Consider the following 25,904-nt stretch of genomic DNA (forward strand, 5'->3'; position numbering starts at 1 on the left):
GCAGCCAGGTAAATTCCAAAGAACTCTTCCTCGGTCAGGGTTAGGAATCATTAGGCGCTTATCTGATATGAAAAAATAGGAAATGTCTCACCAACAGAGTTGCTTTTCAATTGCTCAAACGGTGTAAACAGGGCGAATTTTGGGAGACAGTCGGACAAAGAGGCTCCATGGTTTCAAGTGGCCCCAACAAATACTCGTCCCGATGGTGTCCCGAACAACAACATGGTGGGACTACCACCTCCCATGCACCCACATTTCCGGTATACTAGTGGGAACAGACCCGCTATCAGTCACGAACATAATCGAAATGGGGTAAATACTCGGGCGCCCGCGACCTCATGCAGATGGAAAAAGGGAGGAGCGGAGAATAAACCTAGAACGGAGATGTAAATATGTCTCAACCGGATCGCAACAGGTTAAAGATGAGCTTCAGTGGGAGCAAAGTATGAACAAGCCCCAGCGATGCACAACAGGGGGATATAACAAGATACGGTTCAAACGCATGAAAGAATAAACAAGTCTACACTTAAAAAAGCCGTCAAGTTTGGGCTTTCCGAGGAAGAACTCGCCAACGGTAGATAGAGGCATTCACAGTCTCTCCACATGGGCCAGCACAACGGATACGCGCGTGGTCCCTGACTCATCAAGGGTCAAAAAGAAATAGCTCTGGGGGATCCGTTTTAAGAAGTCAGCCATACATAAGCCAACGTCGGGATAGTCGTCCTGAAAAGCGGGATCGGCGTCTGGTAGTAGACATAAGACAGACGGGGATTTCCCTAGGAGCATTTCAGTTTCAAGCGGCGGCCATCTTAGCGTGTCCATAACTGGAGAAAATCACTAAAGAGGGAACACAGACATCCGACCAAGGAGCAAAAGCGCCATAGAGGATATCCTCCTGAATCCACATTATGTGTATAGACAATGAACTTGTGGGGTAAACCACCAGGAGAGCAGAACACTTCTCCTGAAAAAAACCCCAATCTAGGCGAGAGAAGGAAGAAACAATTAAATAAGATAGGATGGAGGTCTCAGAAACAAAGAAAGTTTCTGGTATATAATAAAATAAAGACCACCGCCATGATAGACTGTCGCAATAACATAGAAATATATATCAAAACAAAAAAAAAACACAGGTGGGGGTAAACATAAGAGCAGCTAGTATTTAGAAACGGGGCTAAGTAAGGCAGAAGAGATATAACCACATTGCATGATCTAATATGCACAGACATTCCCAGCCGGGAATTCACTACACTATAGCATTAGCCCAGGGGCATTCCTCATTCAGACCCCTTTCCACACTATTAAGATAGTAGATCCAGAAGACTTCTCTCTTCCTACGTATGGCAGTGGGGTCAGAACCAGGGAGAGCCTGAATCTTCTCTAGGACTGACCATTTCAGATCATTCTCCGAATGATTATTTTGGTGCCTGTGGGCCACAAGGGGGGCACCCAATTTGCCAGTCCTGATGTTGGATTTATGTTCTCCAATCATAAGGCGAATCTCACGCCTGGTTTCACCAATATAGGGTAAGTTACACATACATAAGATAATGTACACCACATTGGTGGTGCGACAATTTGTCATTCTGGCCAGACGAATGGTACGGACCAAGGTGACAATCCTGCTCCCAGTAATAGCATTGGGACAGGCTTGACAGTGACCGCATCGGTGGTTGCCCATGACTGGGTTAGTCCCCACGAGGGAGATTTGGGATGGTTTCTGAGCTTCCAGTAATTTTCCTCTCACGAGGTGATTCTTCAGGTTTTTGTTCCTCCTAAATGCAAAGATGGGTTTAGGTAAATGATCATGGTCATTGCCTAAATTGAGGAGGGACCAGCAAGAGTTAACAGCTTGCCTCAACTTGTTGTTGAGACTAGAGTGTTTGGTGATGCATACAATCTTATTCATAGGGTCACAGTCCTTGGGCTCAAACATGGACTCCCGATTATTAAACCTAGTCCGTTTAAATGATTCCTTGATGAGTCTATATGGATACCCGCGTAGTAACAACTTCTCCTTAAGGATGTCACCCTGATGGAGAAAGTCCTTGATGTCAGAGCAATTTCTCCTAATGCGGAGAAATTGACTGAACAGGATATTGTCCCTCTGACAGCGCGGATGGAAGCTGCTGTATTGCAGAGGGCATTTCTCGCTGTGGGATTGGTAAACAATGAAACATAAATTTCATTGTTCTGGTGTCCAACCCAAATATCAAGGAATTTGATCCTATCACTACTAGAGTGAGAGGTGAATTTCAGTTTACTATCAACAGCATTTATCCACATGATATATTCGTTCAATGACTCCTGGTCCCCTTCCATATAAAAAAGTTGTCATCAATGAACCGGGACCAGGCCCGGACATTTTCATGGAAGGGGGCCATTTCATTGTAAATGTGGATTTGCTCAAAGAACCCCATGTATAGGCAGGCTATACTAGGGGCACAGGCAGCGCCCATACTCACTCCTCGGATCTGTTGAAAGAAACAGTTATTGAACTCGAAGTATCTCATAGAGAACGACTTCCAGGCACTCGATAAAAGAGGCGTTACTTATTTCGGACTTAGACGCTAGGATGTCCCGCAGGACTGTAATCGCACCTTCCTGGGGAATATTGGTGTACAGAGACTCGAGGTCAAGGGTGACCAAGAGTTCTCTGTCTTGCAGGTAGGTGATCCCCTCCACCTTAAAATTAAAATGACCCGTGTCCTTAACAAAAGATTCTAAAGTCGTGACCAGAGGTGGTCGCCAACAAAGATGAAGCTATGATTCGTGGCGGGCAACAGACAGCTCGGACACCTTGAATGTCATTTAGATTGCCGAGACGGTGGGGTAGAAGCAGCAGAGCTTCCTCTTACTCTGGAAGACGAGGGAAAATAACGGAGGGGCTGCAGGAGGGTGATTAACTAGTCACCATGGCATCTGCTGAGTATTCCTTGCCAGGAGTAAAGAAACTGAGCTGTGTTTAGAAAGGAGGAACCCCGGGTGCAGTGTTGGGCCACCTGGGACCTCCTGACTGTGGGCGCCATTTTGGGGTCAGGCATCGGTCTCCCCTGCTCACCAAGAGTATTACAGAATCATGTCTGAGTTGGGAGCGCCCCACTTATTCGTACGGTGCTCCTGCTCTCCATTGGGGGATGGCGAGTGAAGTGGTAATGCGCCCCATCTCGCCGGCATGAAATGAGATCTCAGTTTTGCTCACCGGTGGCCGTTCACTTTCGCTGCCCCTTCCGACCTGCTTTTAGTTACCGCAGTGAGTGACCCTCATTTCAAGATGTGGGCCAAGGGTAAGGGGTGTTGTTTGCTGGATAATATGGAGGTCGACGGCCTCAAGGTGCAGTTGCTTAGCCCGGGCAAGATCTCACTGCTCACCAGGCGCCATCTTAGCATTTCATAGGTGGGGACATAACGCTTGTAACTCTGTGATGCTAGATCGAAGAAGGGCGATAAAGATCTTCTGGTGATCTGCCAGCATTCTGGCTGCAAAATCGGTGTTCAGGGTGTGAAAACAGTGTGGCGGGATGCCGCTTGGGAAGCTGAAAGGAAGGTTCAAGAGGGAGCATCCGCTCCGAGCGGCCATGATGGGCTGGCATCAACCCCTCAAATGATGCTGTGCAGCTTTGTTAGGCATTGTTGTGAAAATCTTTAAAAAATAAGATTCTTCAGCAGGCATAGAATCTTTTAGACAAAAAAATAATGCATCTTTGATAACATTGGTTCTTTTGGATGCTTTGTAAGCTCTGCCGACACTTTAATATCTGCGTCCGTGAGCTCATAGAACTTGTACTATTTTGATTCCCTCTGTGACTGGGACCATTTGGAAGTGGTGTTTTTATACCCTAGAGCATGGATTCTTAAACATTTGAATTCTGTGGAACCCTTCTTAATCCTACTGGAACCCGGGACCCTTACTGAATTAGTATTGGAATCTGGTGGCATTTTTGATAACATAAAAATAAAGAAACCAGTATTCATCAAACAAATACACAAACAATTAAATATTTCATTTAATTCACAAACAAATCTAAAATTTGTACATTTTAATTTTAATGTGAAGGTTGGATCATTTCTAAATTCAATCGAGGCAACTTATCGTTCATACTATATTCTGTTTGAGCCACTTGCAATGCTCCCATGAATCTGAGCGTACTAAATTAGTCTCCAATTTCCAATTCTTTCTCATTTACAGAATGTTTTATAATTTTCATTTGTACATTTTGGCTTCTTTATTTACATACACTGAGAAACATACAGAACTACGTAAGCCACGAGTTCAGGAAGCCCACAAGCGTAAACCACGCTTGCCCAAACAACGAATTTTCCATAACCACGTAAATGCGTGGTTAAGGCAAATGCGCGCTCTAGTGTTCGGAATTGGCGAGAATCTGAAAGAGGAGCGTTGGGAAGCGGACATGGACAGGTTAGTGGGGCTGGGTCTGAGGGGCTCGGGAGGCTTCAGAGTTAGGGGTTCAGGGTAGGTTTTTGGGGTGGGGTTTGGGGTAGTTTTCAGGGGTTGTTGGGGGTTCGGGGTAGTTTTCAGGGGTGGTGGGGGTTGGGGTAGTTTTTAGTGGTGGGGGATTCGGGTAGTTTTCGGGGGGGTTCGGGTAGGTTTCAGGGGTAGTTTTTAGGGGAGGGTGGGGTCTTTTTAGGGCTTAGAGGAGGGTGGGCTAGTATTTAGGACTAGAGGCAGGGAAGGTTTTAGGGCTCAGGGAAGGGGGTTGGTTTTCCGGAGGGAAGGGGGTGGTTTTATGACTCAGGGCAGGGGGCCAAGTCTTAATCACGGAAATGTGTTTACCATACGTGCTTTGACAACGGATAAATCTTTGTAAATACATGCGTGGTAAAGGCATATTCGTGGTTAAGACTTGCGTTGTACAGACTGCATGGGACAGCCATGCGTGATAAACGCCTGTGTGGTTCCATCACACAACTCATACACTTTATTAATCTGTTAATATCATTTAATTTTCAAAGCAGTTGAGGACCCCCTGAGTTGGCTTTGCGGACCCCCAAGGTCCTCTGACTAGAGTTAAATAACCATTGCTCTAATCGTTCTGTACTTTTATGGTCTGATCCATTGTCACACCCTGACCATAGTGGTGATCACTGGTGCTAGGATGTTGTGAAGATGTCTTAAGTATGGATATTTGCTGTATGATAAGTTATGAATAAGGCTGCCTGTTTTTCCGTTCTTTCTGACTTTTACACATAAATAGAGACGGAAAACCATTTATTTTCCTGTCTGTGTTTATTTTTATATATGGATCAAAATGGAAATAAGGTTTTATCAGTGATTCTAAATTCTTCAATTTATGACTGCCAGACTAATAGCTGTGCGGATTAGCAGGTAAGGGGGTTAAAAAGAAAGACATTTTAGTAATGAAGCTTAACCAGCAGGAGATATGCGCAAAGTTTACACCAAAAGTTGCATGTTTTCAAATAAGGTGAATAAGGAAAATGCCGACAAGGGAATTTACTTTGAGAAAAATTGCAGCACTTCGAGTTTTTGTTTTGACTTCAAACTTCGAACCAATTGAATTAGTGTCTGATAGCAATTTACAATTATTGTACCTCTGATATAGAGAGTAATGTTACCACACTAACGTAGGAAAGAGAACAGCAACACGGGAAGTCTTTTTATCAAAAAGTTATTATTTACTTGTTGTACAAAATTTATAAGGGTACATATCAATCATAACCATTGATCAAAAAATGCAATTTAGATGAAAAAGGAATCCAGCAATTTCTCCTATAATACATCAGAATAAAGTCCAAACTGAAATGTAAAATACAATGACTTCTAATCTACTAAAAGTAAGTCACTTGTAGCAACAATCTTAGATGCAAAATTGGACTGAGATGTCGACGTTTCGGTCTTTTCGTTTTACCTCACAAGACCTTCCTCAGGGCAGTTTAAATTAGCATCTAGCGATGACCCCTTAAAAAAAGGATTTCCGACTCCAAATTAGGCGAAGCGTTTTGATGTTGGCCCAAATTTTCTGGATGAGTTTCAGAGACACTAGTCAGCGTCTAAGCGCTTTTCTTTTCTCACCAGAAGTATTCTTTTGCCACTTAGATTAATCAAGCGAGAATTTTGAGAAACCGTGTTAAATCAGTGTGTGATTCGGGTTGTCGTCACGGGTAGGCTTCACACCGACGAAGTCACGGCTGGAACAGCTGTCCTGCCGTGACTTCGCCGGTGAGAAGCCTACCCATGACGACAACTTCGCCTAATTCTGAGTCGGAAATCCTTTTTCTACATGGCTGCATACAGAATCAGCACTTGACTTCATGCGGGCCTTCCCCCAAGGTTACCAAATACTACGTGCCGACTGCAAAAGCGAAAGGGGGGGGAGGCCTAGCAGTCCTCTATAAAGACTGTTACGGGTGTCGTAGCACCCCCACCTCCATACCAGACTGTGAAAGCCTCCCCTTTACTATAGACTTCACCCCCACTTGCACCTTTTCGGGAGTGCTTTTATGCCGTCCACCCGGCTCCCCGGGGCAATTCTCTAATACCCTCCCACCCATCATTGCCAGCCTAGCATGCAGCCCATCCAATTTTACCCTTCTAGGGTATCTCATTTTTCATTTTGATGACTCCTTAAACCTTATCACCTCAGAACTGACCACCAGCCTTTCAGCTCTTCAGCTCAAACAGTTAGTGCCTAAACCGACCCATATCAAAGGTCATCTTCTCGATCCCATCTTTAGCAATAGCTCAGATCTTTGAGTTGGAAACCCCTCTCCCCTTCCTTGGACGGACCACTTCCTTATCCATCTATTCTGGCTCACTCAAGATTCACACTCCCCCCAGCCCTTAGGTATTCGAAGAAGCCGTAACTGGTCGAAACTTTCTCAGGCTAAATGGTTGGCAGGCCTCGAAACTTCCAAGCCGCCCAGCATCCCTGATCCCACATTGGCCAACGAGAACTATAACAAATGGATCTCCGACTCACTTGACTCTGTGCTCCCCATCAAATCTACCGAACCCAAACGCAGCAATGCGACTGCTCCCTGGTACTCTTCGGAATTACAGGTATTGAAACGTACCTGCAAAAAGATGGAACGGAAATGGCGTCTTGACTACTCTCCTTCCAGGAAAATGGAATACAGAGCAGCGATAAAAATCTACAAGGACAGAATTAAAAGCGCACAGTCGTCCTTTTTCGAGGAAAAAATTACGGAGGCAGCCTCAAAGCCGAAGGAAATATACTGTATAGCAAAAACTCTTCTTCAACTCCCAGAAAAACCTCAAGACCCCTCAAACGCCCAAACCCGCTATAACAATTTAGCAGATTTTTTTTTCCACAAAATCGAAACAATTTATACTTCTTTTCCGCATCCCGTGACCCTGCCCCAGACACGTGCTGATCCAGAGCCTCGGCCTGTAGCTACACTTGACCATTTCCCTCCTTTAGATCCCACCAATCTTGAATTTATTTTGCACCAGGTAAAATCTGGCTCTCCTAACGACCCTGCGCCACCACGCACCTTACTCCCAGTCACCAGCCATATTCTGCCCACCATTTTGGAACTACTCAATGCCTCCTTGTCCACCGGCATTGTCTCACATCCATGGAAACGAGCCATGGTCAGAGCCCTTCTTAAAAAACCCAATATAGATCAAAACAACCCCACCAACTATCGACCCATCTCCCTGCTGCCCTGGCTAAGTAACATTTTGGAGAAGCATGCTAACACTGTGCTAACAGACTTCCTGGAAGCCAACAATCTTTTGGACTCCACTCAGACGGGGTTCCGTCCTCTCCACAGGACCGAAACCGCCTTGGTCGCAGTGACGGAGGAGGCCAGGAGGATCCTAAATCAGGGAGGCTCTGTAGCCATCATCCTCCTCGACCTACGTGCCGCCTTCGACACTATGAGCCACAGCATCCTACTGCACCGACTTAGCAGCAAGGGAATCTCAGGGACGGCAATCACCTGGCTTAGGTCTTTCCTTTCTAATCGCTCTTTCCAGGTCTTTGAGGGCGACTACACCTCCCCCAGCAAGCCCTTTGGCTGCGGTGTGCCGCAGGGCTCTTCCCTGAGCCCCACACTATTTAATCTATATATGAGCCCCCTAGCCGAGATCGTTCGCCCTTTTGGAGTGAAAATTGTCACTTATGCGGACGTCACTCAGCTAGTGGTGGCTCTTAATCCCCCTCAAGCCGCACCCAATTGTCTGAAGAATTGCCTGGAAGCAGTCGCCGAGTGGATGACATCTTCTTGTCTCAAAATGAATGGAGACAAAACAGAGCTGATGCTCCTTGGCAGCCCCTTTAACACTACCATCAACCCATTTTGGCCTCCTTGCCTGGGACCTGCCCCTGTGCCTAAAGATACGATCAAAAACCTGGGTATTTGGCTAGATAATTCCCTTAATTTCAACTGCCACGCAGCCAAACTTTCAACCACCTGCTTTGGCCTACTAAGACTCCTATGTAAAATCCTTCCCCTGCTACCTTTTCATGCAAGGCAGATAATGATCCAGGGTCTGATCCTATCTCGGCTGGACTTTGCGAACGCCCTATATCTAGGTGCACCCCAGACGACCCTAAACAAGCTACAGATCATTCAAAACTGTGCAGCCAGAACTCTTCTCCAGATCCCTCGCCAACTCACGGTCAAACCCAGACTGAAGGGCCTCCACTGGCTCCCACTGAGGGAAAGGGTCGAATTTAAGGCAATGTGCATCGCTCACCGAGCCTTCTGGGGAACAGGCGCTATCATTAACCAATCTCTGATAACCGCCTATCATCCAAACAGACAGCTCAGATCCAGATCCTCCTTCCTGGCTGTGATACCTAGGGTCAAGAGAGCCAGGTGCGGAGTCCGCTCGTTCTCCTACAACTCGGCCAGGCTTTGGAACTCCCTCCCCCTCCAACTCAGATCAGAGCCTAAATTACTCACCTTCCGTAAACTACTAAAAACCCTGCATTTTAACGAACCAGAATAGCCTGAACTGTTTTCGCTGTAAGAGTGATGTCTGCAGCGCTAGGACGTCTGAGGGTAGCTAATGCACTCTATAAATGGTCTTTTCATTTCATTTCCTTTCTCTAAATTTCTTCCTCAAGAAGGAGAACTTCAAAATGCTCACTCTTGCTCAGATCCTATCTGCCCTTGACCCAGGAGACTGGATGGTAGCGTTGGACTTGCAGGTTGCCTGTTTTCACTTTCCCATCCTGCCTGTGTACTAGCATTACCTGTGGTCCCAGTGGGCCACAAGCACTTTGTTTGTTGTGCTCCCCTTTGGACTCACCAGCATCCCTTGGGTTTTCACCTAGGTGATGGCATGGTTGCAGCGAGATCAGAGGTGTGCCAATCTTACCCTTACTCGATGACTGGCTATTGGCAGCTCGTCCCAAGCTATCTTCTCCCTCCTCCAGACTCAGACAGACCTCCTGCATTTGCTGGGGTTCATTGTCAACGTACTGAAGTCACACCTGGTTCCCTCTCACTCTCTTTCATCTGAGCTGTTCTGGACACGGTGTATTCTGAATGGCGAGCCCAGGATATTCAGCCTCTAACCTGGATTTCGGTGAGACTGACTCTGAGGCTGCTTGGCCTCATGACCTCCTGCCTGCTGCTGGTGACTCTTGCCCGGTGGCATATGTGGGCTCTACAGTGGGACCTGAAGGTCTAGTGGGCGCAGCATCAGGGGCATCTTTCTGACATGGCCCAAGTCTCAGAGGTAGCTTACGAAATGCTGCAGACCCCTCTTCCTTCCCCAACTAGATCTGACAGTAGTAACAGATGTGTCACCACTTCCCAACTAGATCTGACAGTAGTAACAGATGTGTCGCAACTTGGATGGGGCGGCTTCCTGGGAGAGGTGGAGATCAAATGACACTGTTCTCTGGTAGAATCCGAACTCCTCATCAACCTGTTGGGGCTCTGAGTGATCTGATTGGGATTGAAAGCCTTTCTACTGTCCATCCAGGGAATGCTAGTGCAAGTGTTCATGGACAGCACCACCGCCGTGTGGTACTGCAATTAGCAGGGCGAGGTGCGGTTGTGGACTCTTTGTCAAGAGTCTCTGCCTCTCTGGACATGGATGGAACAGCAGGGCATATCCCTGGGGGTTCAACATCTGGTGGACTCTCTGAATGCCACAGTGGACGAACTCTGCCACTGATGCCTCGCGGATAAATGGTGCCTCCATCTGCAGGAGGTACAAGGTCTCTTGTAGCAGTGGGGAGAGCCTTGGTTACATCTGTTAGCCACTAATGAGAACGCAATGTCCACATCTCTGCGCTCTGAAGTTTCTAAGGCAGATCTTGCTCAAAGACACTTTCCACCTAGAGTGGAGCTCAGGCCTCCTGTATGCCTTTCCGACCATAACACTCCTGCCCAGAGTTTTCAAGAAGATCAGGAACGACTGAGCCCATGCCATCCTTGTGGCTATGGACTGAGCACAGAGAGTCTGGTGTACAGAGCTGTTGGCATGGCCATGGGCCTCCGATCAGGCAACCCTCTGGGATGATCTTCTATTGCAGCAGCAGGGTAGGGTTCTCTACCCAAACCTGTCAACGCTCCGCCTTTTAGCGTGGAGATTGAGCGGCGATAGTGGACAGCTTTCAACCTTCCTCCTGAAGTCTGTTACGTTACCTAGACAACTAGGCTTCCTTCCACCAAGACGGTTTATGCCTGTCATTGGGGAAAGGCATGGTGTTCAGAAACACAAATCAATCCCTTTTCGGACCCATTTTCTCAGGTTCTCCTTTTCATCCTTTCCCTTGCCTAGTAGGGCTCTGCTCTGTGCACTGTGAAGGGCTATCTTTCAGCCATTTCAGCTTTTCTGCGCTTTCTTGATTAGCTATCCTTCTTTAAATCCCCTTTTATAAATAGATGTCTGAAAAGTTTACATTTGTTTCCACCTTCTCCCTCTATTATGCCCCAATGGGACCTCAATCGTGTAATCACTTTCCTTATATGCACTCCCTTTGAGCCCCTGCATAATTGTCCACTCGGGCTCCGTACCATGAAAATGGTCTTTCTCGTGGCTGTAACATCTGCCCGGAGGGTCAGTGAGCTTTAAGCCTATTTATCAGCGCTCGGTGCTTCATACAAGAGCTTCCTTTCTCCCGAAAGCGGTCCCTCCCTTTCACATAGGCCAATCCATTACCCTGCCTACTTTTTACGTTCTACCTCATCCCTGCAAGGAAGAGGAGCAACTTCACTGTCTGGACCCAAAAAGAGCATTGCCATTCTAGCTTGACCACACACGAGTTCCTGGTTTACGACCAACTCTTCGTGGGGTGTGTTGGCGGGAAGACAGGACAGGCTCTGTAGAAGAGGACCATCTTAGGATGGATCGTGCGATGTATCAAATTCTGCTATTCATTAGTTAAGGGTTTGCGTACCCTTTCCACCAGAGCTAAACCTGCAACCACTGCGTTAGGTTGTGGAGTCCCAGTCGTGGACATCTGCCAGGCAGCAAAGTAGGATTCCCTGCACACGCAGACCAAACACTACTGCCTGGACAGTCTGGTCCATAGGGATGGGTATTTTGCCTGTATGGTCCTGCAGGACTTTACGTGAAATTGTTCCGCAGAACCTCCTCCCGGGAGGTATTGCTTGGATATCTATTCCAAGGTAACGAATCTGCGGATAGAAGTGTCTATCAGATGAAGTAGTTACTTACCTTCAGTAGCGCCTAATCTGGTAGAGACTCTATCTAGCCACATATTCTCTACCGACCGACCCACCCATCCTCCTCACTCCACAAATGGATTGCTAGGGACATGGGCTTTCAGGGCCCTAGTTTTGCACACCAGTTGTCAGTGTACTTCATGGCTCACGCTTCTGGTTTGCAAAATAGTGAAAAGTAACTGATGTCAGGGCCCAGGGGTGGCACTAATATAGGCACCACGCATATCACTTCTGTTGCTTACGACGCCGCTGACACCACATGGAGCCGAAGGACGCCTCCTATCTTCACACAGGGGTATTGCTCAAGAAAAATTTCCAAATCCAGTCTGATGCCTTGAGTTAATTCTAAGATGAGAAATCTGCTGCTAGATAGTCCCTACCAGATAAGGCGCTACTCAAAGTAAGGATTTTCTTAATTAGGCGTTATGTAAGTAAAAAAAGAAATAGAAAATACTGTCAATGAGAACTCCGGGTCCGCAGTTTAGAATATTTCCCAGGTGCCAGGCTGAATCCAGAAACTTTCTTCTGCAGTATTCCACTGCGAACTCTGGGTGGTGCTGTGCATCTCCTCTATGGTTTCCTACTGCCCCAGCAGTGATGGAGCACATAAACACCACTCATGGTCACTGACGTCCGTTCCATCCTTTCTATGCCTTTTGACTTTGATCCAGAGCTTCGCTCTGAATCTTTTTGGTTTACCAAAAGCTTCTAAAATCAGTTCCAGTGTTCTAGGGAGCAATGTCCCCTCCTAAGACTGCAGGTTTCAAACCATGCCGCGAATGTAGGAAACAAATGTCAGTAATGGTTCCACACAAGGTGCATCTCTGGAGTCTTGGCTCAGGCCACAATTTGAAATCATGCGATAAATGTGCTCTCAGGAACTGAAGACAATCCAGGGCTCGAAGGTGAAATTATAAGTTTTATGAATACTATAAGAAGTTATGACTTTCGCATAAATACTGCTTCTGTTCCAAGTTGCAGGTGTGGACGATGTAAGGATCTCATGCAACGCTATCTTTGTGCTCAAAGTCCTCCTGCAAGTCAAAGTTGAAATTCAAACATCAGCTTAAAAAAGAGAAGCAGGACTCCTCTTCATACCTTTCATCTGAACCCAAGGAGAAGGCTTGAGGGCGTCATGATGTTAGGCATTTACCCACAAGGTCCCCGGTCGCGGAGCCGGTTCCACAGCTAGTCTTGTTGTGCCCCGAGTTCCCCGGGCCATTGGCATCATCATAAATGATTGAGGCCTTAAAGAGGACTTGCGGTAGATTTTTGGCATGCTTCTGGCTCCCTCTGGCATATCTTTGTGCACTAAAGAACCATAGAAGCCCCCAGTCGGGTTCCCACTGGCAGATCCGTCCTTGGCACCATTTGACCCCAAAAGCTTTGACCCCCCATCCTTACTCTGGTACATGCTTCCACTCATTCTACTGGACCTGCCCCAGGGCCTTCCTTGTTGACACCAGCACCCAATACACTGAAGTCACGAGGATCCAATGCGGATTCTGTTGTCGTACACCAAACCAACTTTGGCTCGATTTTGCCTGATGTCACGCTTTTAGATTACAAACGTGCAACTGATCATACAGCCTGACCCAGTGTATCCTAGGGCAGACACTCCATTATTCATTATCTTTTGGCTCCGAACAAGGGACCCTCTAGGATAGGATGATTATGGTAGGGATGGTGATGGGTCTCTCTCCCCTCATTACACAGATGACAGCTTCTACATAGACTTGCAAGAGGCCAGTGGGCTTGACACTTTCCATAAGGCAGTTGACTCACCACTGGGGCCACCAATTGAACAAAGTGCATTTGTTGCATTTGTGTTCTGATGGGCTTCTGTGGTCCTTGATTTACAGCTGCCCACAGTCGAGACCTAAACAAACGTCCCTATAGACGTTTTCCAGCCTGGACCAGCAACATGTGAGCTTTTGTTCCTTTTTAACAAGGTCCCCATTGATCACTGCTTGGTCAAAGCCTTGTTCCTGTCCACTGGTAAAAAGACAGGTAGCAAGGTGTCAAAGACCATCTCCTGGCGATCCTGATTTTCTTACTAAACATCCTATTCAGAGAGCCTTCTGGTTCAGGCTTCAACCAGTAAAGTGAATCCTAATTCATTTTCTACAATTACGCCAGATACAGAGTAAAGAGGAATGAGGCTTTTGGTAGAAGTTTTAATCTGACAGTTTAGCATTGCAGTTGACTAATGCTGTTTGCCTATTGAGTTGCTGCACACATGTCCTGTGGAGCATGGCCAGCGAGATCATGCTGGTGGTTTCGGAGACCTTATGGCCTCCTTGGCTCACACAGTTCATAAAGGACAAGTCCCTGCATAATATGTGATCCACGCTGGCCTAGACAAGCCTATTACCTTGGGTAGGCAGTTTGCACCAGCTATGCACTTCGCTGACGTGTGAATGGAGTCCATAGGATTTTCTATTGAAGTACAAGTCTCTCTCATAGATATGCCTTTTGACAGCTCATGCCCTTTTTGTGAAAAGGTAGAATCAGCGTTAGAATGCTGTTAGGGGTTCCTGTTAGGGGTCACAGAAACCATCCGCCAGAATTTAGACAAAGGAGAAACAGTGGCGCTCATTCTGCTTGATTTGAGCGCCGCTTTCGATACCATCTCACACACGGTACTTCTAAACACACTGAGTGACATCTGAATTGGTGAGCTTTAAAATGGATTCAAGCTTTCCTTTCAAACAGAACCTTTCAGGTCTTTTCTCAAAAAGCCTGTTCCAAAACCCATTCCTTCGCACAAGGAGTTCCTCAGGGCTCCATCCTGAGTCCTTTACTCTTTAACCTATACGTGAAACCCCTGGCAGAGCTAGCAGAGAAATCTGGTCTGGTAATCTTCTCGTACGCAGATGATTCCCAAATCATGTTCTCACTATCTGCACAAAACCCTAATGACACCTCTACACTCAAGACAGGACTTACCAACATTGCAGACTGGATGCAATCCAACGTTCTCAAATTAAACGGAGAGAAAACAGAGGTGCTCATAATGGGTAAACTAAACAAACCTCTGGAGCACACAACATTGGCCAGACAAAATGGAAGCTCTACCCACCCCTGTACCCCAGGTACGTAATCTAGGCGTAATCGTGGACGGCCCCTTGAGCATGCAGGCCCAATCGGTAAAAGTTGCGGCAACCTGCTTCTCTATCATCAAATGGTTGAAAAAAATCTGCTGGATGTTACCAGAAACTACCAACAAAACAATAGTCAATGCCCTAATTACTTCCCGGTTAGACTACGGAAACATCCTTTAAGTGGGTTCCAACAAACAAGTAACTCATAGACTGCAGATGGCCCAAAATGCAGCGGTTAGACTTCTATGTAACGTGCCAAAAATAGAATCCATCTCCGTGTTTCGACAGAAACTGCATTGGCTAACCATAGAAAATAGAGTAAAGTTTAAGGCACTTACTTACATGCATAAAATCAAAGCTGGGACAGCCCCGAAATACCTTTGCTCCCTGGTCACACCCTATGTTCCATCGAGAGATCTTAGGTCAGCCTCCCAAGGATGCTTTGCGGTTCCAAAGTACAAGCTAGACCGCATGGGAGGAAAAACCTTTACATACCAAGGGCCCACATACTGAAATTGCCTTCCCATTCCACTTAGGAAAGAAATAAATTATTCCAGTTTCCGCAAGCAATTGAAAACTTGGCTGTTCGATAAATAACCTTCCAGTACCTCATGTGTTATGGCTTCATGGTATGCGCCGGGAAACCCTTTTTGGGTAGCTGTTGCGCAATATAAATTCTAGATAAATAAATGAATAAATGCTTTAAGGAGAGTAGAGCCATGGTGTGTTCTCTTGGACTTTTGCCCCTCCAAAGCAGTTTCCACACCAGTTCAGAAGGTTCAGAGGGCCGACGTGTAGGCAAAGCTAGTCTTCGCAACCAGTACAGCAGCTTCCTTAGTCCTTTTGTGGGCATGGGTCTAGCAGGCTGTGCACAAGCCAGCAGGGGTATCAGTCCCCCAAACAATTCTAGTTCACCCCTAGTGGTGTATGCCCATTGGCAGGGCGAGGCGGAGCAGTGTTAGAAGCTTCCTCCCAGTGTGCTGACCCATCATGTTTGACAGATGGGCCTTACAAATGTTTTTTTTCTTTGTGCCGAAAAAGGTCTGTGGCCTATTTGGGGCCTTCACACTATGAATGCCTTCTTTCGGAAGGACACATTCAAAATGCTCTCTGGCCTGTCCTGGACCCTGGTGACTGAATGCTGTCCTTGGGCGAGCAGGATGCACATTTTCGTATTCTTAGCTAGCAGTCCCACAGACCTTGCAGTTCAAGGTAGTCCAGGAGTAATTTCATTTTCATGTATTCCTTTTTGGCCTCGCCAGCACCCTTATGGTATTCACGAAAGTAATTGTGGTGGGTGCGGGTCATCTTCGTAGTGATACTAGTCTTTTTCTACCTTAAGGATTGGCTGTTGAAGGTGGGTTCACCACAGAGTGACCCCCCCCCCCCAGACAACGACAAACCTCTTGACATCACCCACCCCGGGTGATAGTGCCCTCTACAAATCTGCATAACATAAAGGTTCATCATCAATGAGGTGAAATTGCACCGGACTCCTTCGCAGAGGCTTCCAATCATTGAAGCTTCCAATCATTGAAGCGGTCTTGGACAGAGTGCTGGGCCTTCTCTCCGTCGTGAAAAGTCCATGACATTCTGGCTATGACCCCAATGTTTATGCCCCAATCTTGGATCACGTTAGAGCAGTTCTGAGCTTCTGGTGCTTCTAGCCTCCTGCAATCTCCCTGTCAGCTACACCATGTGGCACAAGCAGGCTCTGCAATGGAATCTGGAGTACCAATGGGCCGACCATCAAGAAAATCTGATGTCATCCAGATTTCGAAGGAAACAACTCATGACCTACAGTGGTGGCTGTGCAAACTAAATTGATCCAGTGTCAGGCCCTTCTTCTTTTCTCATCACCTAGAACTATTAGTGGTAACGGACATATCCCTTCTGGGTTGGGAAGGCCATCTGGTGGAGGTGGAGAACAGAGGACTTTAATCTCCAACAGAACCTGAGCTCCACATCAATTTGTCGAAGTTGCGTGTGATTTGGGTGGCTGGAAAGACCTTCCTGCCATCCATCAAGAGGAGACTGGTGCAGGATTGCACAGACAATACTACTGTCATGGGGGTATTGCAAAAAAACAGAGTGGAGAGGGGTCCTGGTGCCAGGAGGCTGTGCACTTTTACAGTTCGTTGGAGTGCCAGGCCATTTCCTTGGTTGTGAACCGTCTGGCAGGGTTCCTGACTTTCTGAGCTAATGAGTCAAGCAGATGCAGTCTGCTTCTGGAGGTGTGGCATAGGGCATCTTCAAACAGTGGGGAGAACACTGGGTAAACCTTTTTGCTACCATCTTGAATGAGCTGTCTTGAAAATTTTCCAGTTGGGCTTTTTGCAATTAAGAGATGCATTACGGCTCAAATTGAATGTAGGACTCCTGTACGCCTTCCTGTCTTTCCTGCTTCGGGTTCTGAAAAAGATCTATAATGACTGGGCCCAAGTCATCCTGGTGGCTCCCGAATGAGCCAGGAGAGTGGGGTACCCAGAACTGCTGAACATAAGCATCTGTTCTCTGATTAGGCAATCACATCGGGAGGGTCTTGTATTGTGGTAACAAGACAGGGTGCTCCACCTGAATGTGTGCAATCGGCACCATCGTACATGGAGATTGATAGCACCTGACTGAGTTTTATCTTCTGCCAGAGGTAGTGGATTTTATTGGTACCAAGCACCCTTCCACAACATCCATTTTTGCCAGACGCTGGGACAAAATTGTGGCTTGGCATGACGTGCTCAAAATGGACCCATTACAAGCAAAGCTGTTGGATGTTTTTGTGTTTGTTTTCTCTTTAGCGCAGCAAGGCCTTGCAGTGGGGAGTGTTAAAGTTTATATGTCTGTGCTTAAATGACCTGTTGGCATGAGATTTATTAAAGGTTTGACACACGTTCCCTCACAAAGTGTTTGTGACACCGCAGTGGAACAATAAGTTCCTCTTTACGTTTCTCATATGTACGTCCTTTTGAGCCGATACATAGTTGCTTGCTGCATCTTCTGACCTTAAAGACTGCCTTCCTCATCGCCATTTTGTTAGCTCGTCGAGTGAGTGAACTTCAGGCATGTTTAGTGCAACTGCCATAAATCTCCTCTTTTCCTGTACATGTTGGTGCTGTAGACTCGGGCAGCATTCTACCACATTTTATGACTCTTTTTCACATTGGGCAGTCCATCAGCATGCCTGTGTTCTCTGCCCCCCCCACCCCCCCATGCCCTTCAAAAGAGGAGAGTATCCATCATCAGGACCCCAAAACAGCTTTTACATTGATCTTACCAGGGGACGCCTTGTGGGCTATCAGCAGCTTTTTGTGGTGTTCTCTGGGCCGAAAAAAGGGAAGACTGTACAGAACAGGACCCTGGCGAGGTGCATAGCCCACTAGATCAAGATCTGCTACGCACTGGCTAAGACAGGATCCATCAATGGTCTGATGCCCCATTCCACCAGGGCTAAGGCTGTTATGACTCAGTGGGCATGCAGAGTGCCTGTCCTTGACATCTTCTAGGCTACGACGAGGGCGGCAGTAGATATGTTCAAGAAGCATGGCACCCTTATTAGCCAGGTCTGATGAGACAAACTCTTAACCTTCTCGGTCCAACTGGATGTTCTGGTTGGAGTCCACTCCATAAAGCCTGCTTTGGTGTCTATTGTAAGGTGAGGAATCTACGGTTAGAAGGATCCATCAGAAGAAAGTTTCTTACCTTTGGTAACTCTCTTTTAAGTGGGTACTCTAACTGCATATTCCGCACTGCACTCCCACCTCCCTGTTCTGTAAAGTAGTCCCTTTTTCAAAACCAAAAAGGTCCCAAGTTAGAGATCAGCATTCTGGGTCCTGCAATTATTCATGTTTCCTGTCTGACAGTGCAGAAAGTGAAATAAGTTATTGACATGAGGGTGTATGATTTGCGCCACCGCTCCATCACTTCCAAGGCAGTACGGCACCAGCATGGAGCCCCATCTGGCACTATTGAAAAACGTTTCTGGATCCTGTCTGGTGCTTGAGGAATATTCTAATGTGAGGAATCTGCAGTTAGATAGAGTTTCCACCAGAAAGATCGTTAACAGGGGTATGTACCTTGTTAATTTGATTCTTCTTTTACAGTTTCAGACAATTCACTACTCTGTTTACTAGCTTTATTTCTTTTTATATGTTCACCAAGTACCCATTTATCTGAGGTTTGACTTTGCAAATAGTCATTTTGCAACAGGGTCAATATTTGAGTTTTTGTTGATATTTTCTTATTTTTTTTACAGTTTTATATAACACAAACGTGGCCCAGGGTCATTAGAACTATTTACATGGGCAGCAGATTATATTACACAGTACACAAGTTCAGATTCTTCTCTTTTAATAGGAAACATGGAGATTAAGTATTAAGTTATTTGCCCTGAATCACAGGATATTGAGCAGACTCTGTGGCTTAAAGCTTATAACAAAGTAGGCAGCTCTAGCTGTTAGGCTACATTTGCTCCCCAGTAATGAGTGACTTAGAGGTGAGGGAATAAATCTAATTCTGACCAGAATGAATGTTGAAAGTACTTGCCTACTGCAACAATGCATAGGTTTGGCCTCACACATCTTGGGCCTTAAGGGTTATTGCATGGATGTTGAATGTTGGGGTAATATGTGAGATTAAATGAAACCATCAATATTGCATCGTGTATTTGTGTTTTATGATGCTAGAGATGGAAAAGGTATGTAATAAATTAAATACATTAATTGTGACATAAGCTAATTCTTGGGAGAAAAGTTCCAACATTCTGCTTTGCTTTGTTTATCTCAGTTACTGAGATAATGTTCTGTTTTTTCACTCTACTAGATATGAAGGTGAATGATGTGGTGCCATGGGTCCTGGATATAATCCTGCATAAACAGATTGTCAGTACCAACCCACATGTTAGGCAAGCTGCTTGCATCTGGCTTCTATCATTTGTGAAGCGGCTTAGCAACCATAAAGAAATCAAGGTAACATGTTTGTCTTGGTAAGGTAGAAGCTTTTGTTGAATGGGGTGGATACATATTTCTTATGGATTCTTTTTTCTTAGAGATTTTTCTCCTTTAGAAACCGTCCCAGGTGCTAGATTAGGATGCAGAAAACCTTACTGTAGATGTCCCCGATAAGAGCTTAGTTATCCCTTTGTTGCAGTGTGAAGCAACATAAATGGCTAGAGGTAAGTTTGTACATGGGGTTTCACCCTGTTTAGTGACCATGTTTTGTCTGTCTTATTGATCAGGCTTAAGAAAAGCTAGGGTGATGGACCTGGACACAACTGGCTTATGATTGGCAACATACAAGACAACCTGATATTCGATCATGACAACTACAGCCTTGAAAAATAGGCACTCCAATCAGCATACTTATATTTAAAGGCAACAAACTACGCAGGGTGTTCCTACCAATATCCTTCTGCACTTTTGTAATGCACATTTGCATAAAGAATCACTGCTGTTTTATGGCCTAGTAATTGGGGTCAATGTAAATTCTTGCTATAGCATTTGGTTGCGTTTTATAGTATTTAGATGTGAATTATATTGGTTAGGGGCCAACAAGATTGAAATCTGTGAATGTACTTCTTAGCAAGGTATTATGTTGAATTGGTTACTGGCTGGCATGATCATTAAAGGATCCTTGTTAAGCATTATTTGTAGGAATGTGTGTGCTGAAGACTTTTCAATTTCTTGTTTTCTGCTGAAAGTTCAGTTTTTCCTTTGTGGGTTTGGCATTCACTCTGAAGTTTGCATGCATCTTTGTTAATTGGCCTTAATGTCCTGATATGCGCATTCGGGTTTGTTGTATGTAACATACCTTCTTCTGGATGTTTGATACATGGATTTTTAGGAGGATATGAAAGTACTGTTGAGGTTGCAAATGCTTAGCCATGTGTATCCAAAAAACTACAAGGGGGTGGCTCTGATCAGTATGGCTGAGCCAATATCTGAAAAAGCAAAGTGAAAATGCCAGTACTGATACAAAAGTATCTACCAATCAGCTCCCAGTCTTGAATTACTCCTTCAGGTTCTGTGTTTTAACATTTGTTAATTATTCTTTTGTATCAGTGCTGGCATTTTCACTTTGTTTGTCTAGCCATGTGTATGGCTTGGAGTAGTGTTGGGTTTTCTCTGTATAGGTCAAAATATTAATATAACAGTGTGGGAATGATGTTCCCATGGCAAGTGTTTAGCCAAATATATGGCTTGATGCTCTGTTGTATGTATGATGTTCTGGGGTTTATGTTTTAATGTGTACTATTTGTGTAGTTGGAGGCGAAAACGAATGAGTATGCTGTTGAGGTGGTAAATGCTTAACTAAAAGAAAGTCAAAGTGGAGTGGTGTGGCTCACTAGTTAGAGGCGGCAGACCCGGAAGCAGAGGACGGCCCGGGACCAGGGTTCAATTCCCAACGCGGCAGGGTCGTGCAACCAGGATCAGCGGACTCGATAATTCTCGCCTCGGTGCCTACTCTAACCAGGGATCACACTCGGCAACTCTGGGCAGTAGCTTGCCTCATCTCCACAACGGCCCCCACATACCCTGGGGATGCTGGGTTTCACCTTGGAGATACCCAGCAGGGACCATCTCACAGGGAAAGCAGGACGGGTTCCCCAGCGGTCTACAGTGTGGAGATACCCCATGTGGGGTGATTCATGCGCTTTACAAGACATCATTACATTACATTACATGGAGCTGTGCTGTATGTGTGACTGAATTGGGAGTTGTCTAATATATTGTTGAAGTATGTGTAAGTAGGGATATGATTTGTGGTATCATAAGCTACGAATATGACCCCCTACATTATTAGCCCACTGCGATATGCATGAGTTATAACGTAAATGCACACTCACTCACTCACTCTCTCACACTGACACACTTAAATTCTGTAAACAAATCTGTGTTTTATTGTTTGAGTGTTGGAAGAACACTCGTGTTTTCGTAGGTTATGCATGATCACTCCAACTAGGTCACATTGATGTCGCCCTCACAAAACAGAGGCTTGGGAGTTATGCAGCTGGCAAGTAAAAGTGCAAGTCATGCCCAACAAGCACGAGAGGTCCTTAGTGAGTACCCTGGTACGGCACCGGTCATTTGTACACAGTACCTTCAGGCACTAGACTAACCGCTGAAGGGGGTGGGGTGTCTCGTAGACGGGGCTTTCAATGCGGCGGTTGTCTGCCTGGGGTTGGGGGTGACACTACAACAGTCTCCCTTCCAAAGGGTAGGCGGCCCCAGAGTTGCCCAGCGATGCTCCGAATCAGCCCAGCAATCTGTCTCTCTGCTGCAGCAGGCTCAAGTATGTGCCCATCTCTCACCCAACAAAGTGCACGTTTGGAGCACAGCACAATCGGGCAATCAGGCACAGTCTACTACAAACACAAAAAAGGATACCTGATCTCTCTACCAAGGGAACGTTTGGAGCACAGCACAATCGGGCAATATGGGCTCAATCTGTGGCGAGCCAGGTGCAGTTGCCGGACTCACGATGACCAGAGTCCCATGGTCATGGTGAAGCTCTTGATGACCCTGAGGCTATGAAACATGGGGCAAGCCATTGGAAAACACGTTCTAGGTAGTATAGAGAAGGCAGCAGGCCAGCACACCAAGGACGGTAGCAGAGTGGCAGTCCCTCCTGCAACAAGCAAGCAGCGGGCCAACACAACACAGCAGTTAGCAGAGTTGCAGTCCCTCCTGGCAGCACAACAATCCATCTAGCAATATTACAGATGTAAAGCCAGCGTTGGCTGGTTACAATTACAATGAAGTGTCTGCTTAAATAGGGTCGGAAGCCCCGTACTTGTACCCAAAAGTGCCTTTGATGTGGGGGGCTGACTTCAAAAGAACTCTCTGAAGTGCACACATCCTATTTTAGTCTAGTCCTGTCTGCCAGCCTAGCTTTGGGGTAAATCAGCCCTTTGTGTGGAGATAGGATACTACCTTTTCAAGTGAAGTGCCACCTCCTCCCTCCTACCTAGGATGACCTATCAGTATGCAAATGCAGTCGAGTGTCCAGACTTGTGGCTGTCTAGAGGGAATGCACAAATATAGCTGTCACCCACCTTAGCACACGTGTGCATTGGAGATAGCCTGTCAGGAACACAGAGCAGTAAGTGCAGAAAAATGTCCGCTTTCTAAAAGGAACATTTTCAAAATAGTAAAGTTATATCCAACCCCACCAGTAAGTTTGATTTATCAATACCTTTCCAAACATACGCAACATCAAGAGGCTTCTCCTCTCTGATCAGGAATTTCAGCTTAATAGAATATTTAGGAATTCCCAATGCTTCCCTATGAGAGGGGTAGGCCTCACAGTAGTGAAAAGCGAAATAGGCTGTTTGTCACTACAAGGACATGCAACAAATAAAGGTAAATGTCCTACCTTTTACTTACATACCACCCTGCCCGTAGGGCTCCCCAGGGCCTATCTTATGGGTGACTTCTATGTAATAACAAGCATTTGCAATGCAATAGGTCTCGCATTAGGAAAGTTTGAGCTATTGGTATTTTAAATGATAAATATTTTATTTATGTGTTGGTTTTGAAAATAGCTAAATTAATAGCTTTGTCATTTACAATGCCAATAGTTTTAACTTTCGCAAATGTGACACCTATAGCATTTGTAATGCAATATGTGTTGTATTTACGTGACTTAAATGTATTGATATTACAAATAACAATGGTGTTTAATTTATTAAAATAATTAATACTTAAATAAAAGTTATTGTAATGTATAATGGCAATAGCTTCAACTTTTGTAAATAACTTTTGTGAAGATTATGTTCAGTGTATTTTATTGTGACGAAAATCCAAGAACAGAAGTGAAATATTAACATCTTTTTGTGACTTTTGTAATAAAGCTTGAAACATTAAGAGAACTTATTTGAACCAGTTGTTGTTGAATGGTTGCACAGATTGATGCTGTGGTGGTGCTGAGTGATGCTGTGGTGTTCAGTAATGCTGTGGTAGCGCATAGTGATGTTGTGGTGCCCCAGAGTGATTCTGTGGTGATGCAATACATAGATAGACTGAGGGCGATAGATAGATAGAGGGAGGGCGATAGATCGATAGAGGGAGGGCGATAGATAGATAGAGGGAGGGCGATAGATAGATAGAGGGAGGGCGATAGATAGATAGAGGGAGGGCGATAGATAGATAGAGGGAGGGAGATAGATAGATAGATAGGAGGGCGATAGATAGAGAGTGAGGGCGATAGATAGAGAGTGAGGGCGATAGATAGAGAGTGAGGGCGATAGATAGATAGAGTGATGGCGATAGACAGAGTGATGGCAATAGACAGATAGAGTGAGGGTGATAGAGAGATAGATAGATAGATAGGTAGGTGTGGTGTGGTGTGGTGTGGTGTGTAGATATTCTTGGAAATGGTTGATTTGAATGTTTAGTCTTACTCTATTGTAAACTAATAACATTTATTTTTAGGTAATTACATGCAAGATCACTTTTTTCTCAAATGTTTACTTTCCTTACGGGTAATAAATAATGCACGTCTGAACAAAAACTTAAAACACTAGAGTGATAAGCTATTGGTACTGCTCTGACTTCTACCACGCCTCTTGACGACATCATGGAGCTTGTTAACGTAAACCGATGAAATAACCTAGTAATGCTCGTCTACGTAAACCGCGGGAACCAGAGTGCTCTCTTTAAGTAAATGTCTTACATCACAAGCCCTCTGTGTGTTCGCTTGCGTGCCGGGCCTAACATTTCTCTCTGTAGGTGAGTAAACCGAGCGAGAGCTGAGGCGCACACCTTGCTTCTAGCTCGAACCAGCGCTTGGTATTTCGAAGATGACGGAAGCTGCGCTATAAAATTCTGCCACGCGCTTTTTAGCGGATTAATTTACACTTACCGACCTGTGAAAACATTAGTGTGTTTTCAGAAAAACAAACCGTGATGCTATGTGTGTGCGTTCACGCGTTTGTGTTCTTCTTCTGTGTCTGCTACTATACAAGAGAAACTACTTTGGACGTCTGGATGTGTCCGGTTTCTCAGGGAAGAGGGGGAGGACGAGTTAGTGGCGTCATTTAGGGCTCAGTCTGTGGCCCTGTTTAATGTCATGTTGTGGAAGTCTGAGTCAGCGCTATCGGTCCTGCTACTTGACGGGACTGGTACTTTTATCCTGTCTGTATTTGTGCACAAGAGGTAACATCGTGACGAGGATTTGCAACGACAGCACAGTCCTTGTACTAAATGCGTTAAAAATTTGTTAGGGTACGGACAGGGATACTTTTTAATCAGTGCTTTCAGTGGGATTAAAAGGGAGGGGGCTCTGAAAAGGCCGGCGTCTGAAAAGCGTAGTTAGGACGCCTTTGCAAGAGGTAACCTTTGTAATGAAGTGCGTACCTTAAACCGTGCCCTAAAATACTGTGCTTGGCACAGCATGTCACGTGACCAGTATTTGGGTGCTTCTCTGAGTTTTCTGCTACTGCATCCAGAGGAGAGTGAACAGATTTTAACAAGCTCATTAATAAATTGAATTTGCAGTCCCCTCCCCCCAAAACAGTCTTGCACGATTTATTTTCAAGGTGGTTTTATATAGCGCGAAGTCCACTTGAAGGTAGCGGTGATTTAAATGAGCACCAGTTGCATTCCCGACGGACGCAGAATGACAGCATGTTTGAGCCTCCCACCAGACTCGAACCCCGTTTCTTAGCGTGAAAGTTAGCCGCCCTATCCATTACGCCACAGAAGACCAGAACTGCAGTGAACATAGCTGAGCACGCCATGCATGGGCTGCAGGCAACCGCAGCTACTGCTCGCCCAGGGGTTCGCTGTATTACTGTGCTAGCACTCAGCCTCCGGTTCACAGGGCATGTATGCTTCTTGCCCGAAGTTCGGCGCCAATGTTGGTGCTTCAGTAAGCATGCAGCTTGTGCGAGAGCTCTGAGTATTAGTAGGACGGGTAGTGGCACCGAGGATGCCGGAGCCGGCGCTGAGAGTATGACGGGTCAAGTTAAAAAAGCACGCCATGGCCAGCAGCTGCAACGCTGGTGAGCCTATGAGGCAGGGGCGGCTGTCCCTGAGTAGCGCGGAAGAGTCAGACCCGGCTAGAGAGTGGTGGAGCAAGGCGTCGGGTGAAGGCAGGAAGCTGGCAGATGTGCCTGAGGCAGCAGTGCACAATCTTCCTCTGAGAATCCGA

General features: G+C 45.9%; 1 protein-coding gene across 2 annotated transcripts in view; it reads left to right on the forward strand.

The window, feature by feature from the left end:
• Positions 1-25,904, forward strand: part of ECPAS (Ecm29 proteasome adaptor and scaffold) — a 780,178-nt gene that overhangs the window by 340,038 nt on the left and 414,236 nt on the right. For both annotated transcript variants that reach the window (XM_086962068.1, XM_086962067.1), the window contains exon 25: positions 19,575-19,720. In XM_086962068.1, coding sequence (XP_086818194.1) covers positions 19,575-19,720 — 146 coding nt within the window. The remainder of the gene's footprint in view (positions 1-19,574; positions 19,721-25,904) is intronic.

This window comes from Lissotriton vulgaris, chromosome 3_1, assembly GCF_964263255.1.
Source record: "Lissotriton vulgaris chromosome 3_1, aLisVul1.2, whole genome shotgun sequence".
Lineage (NCBI taxonomy): Eukaryota > Metazoa > Chordata > Amphibia > Caudata > Salamandridae > Lissotriton > Lissotriton vulgaris.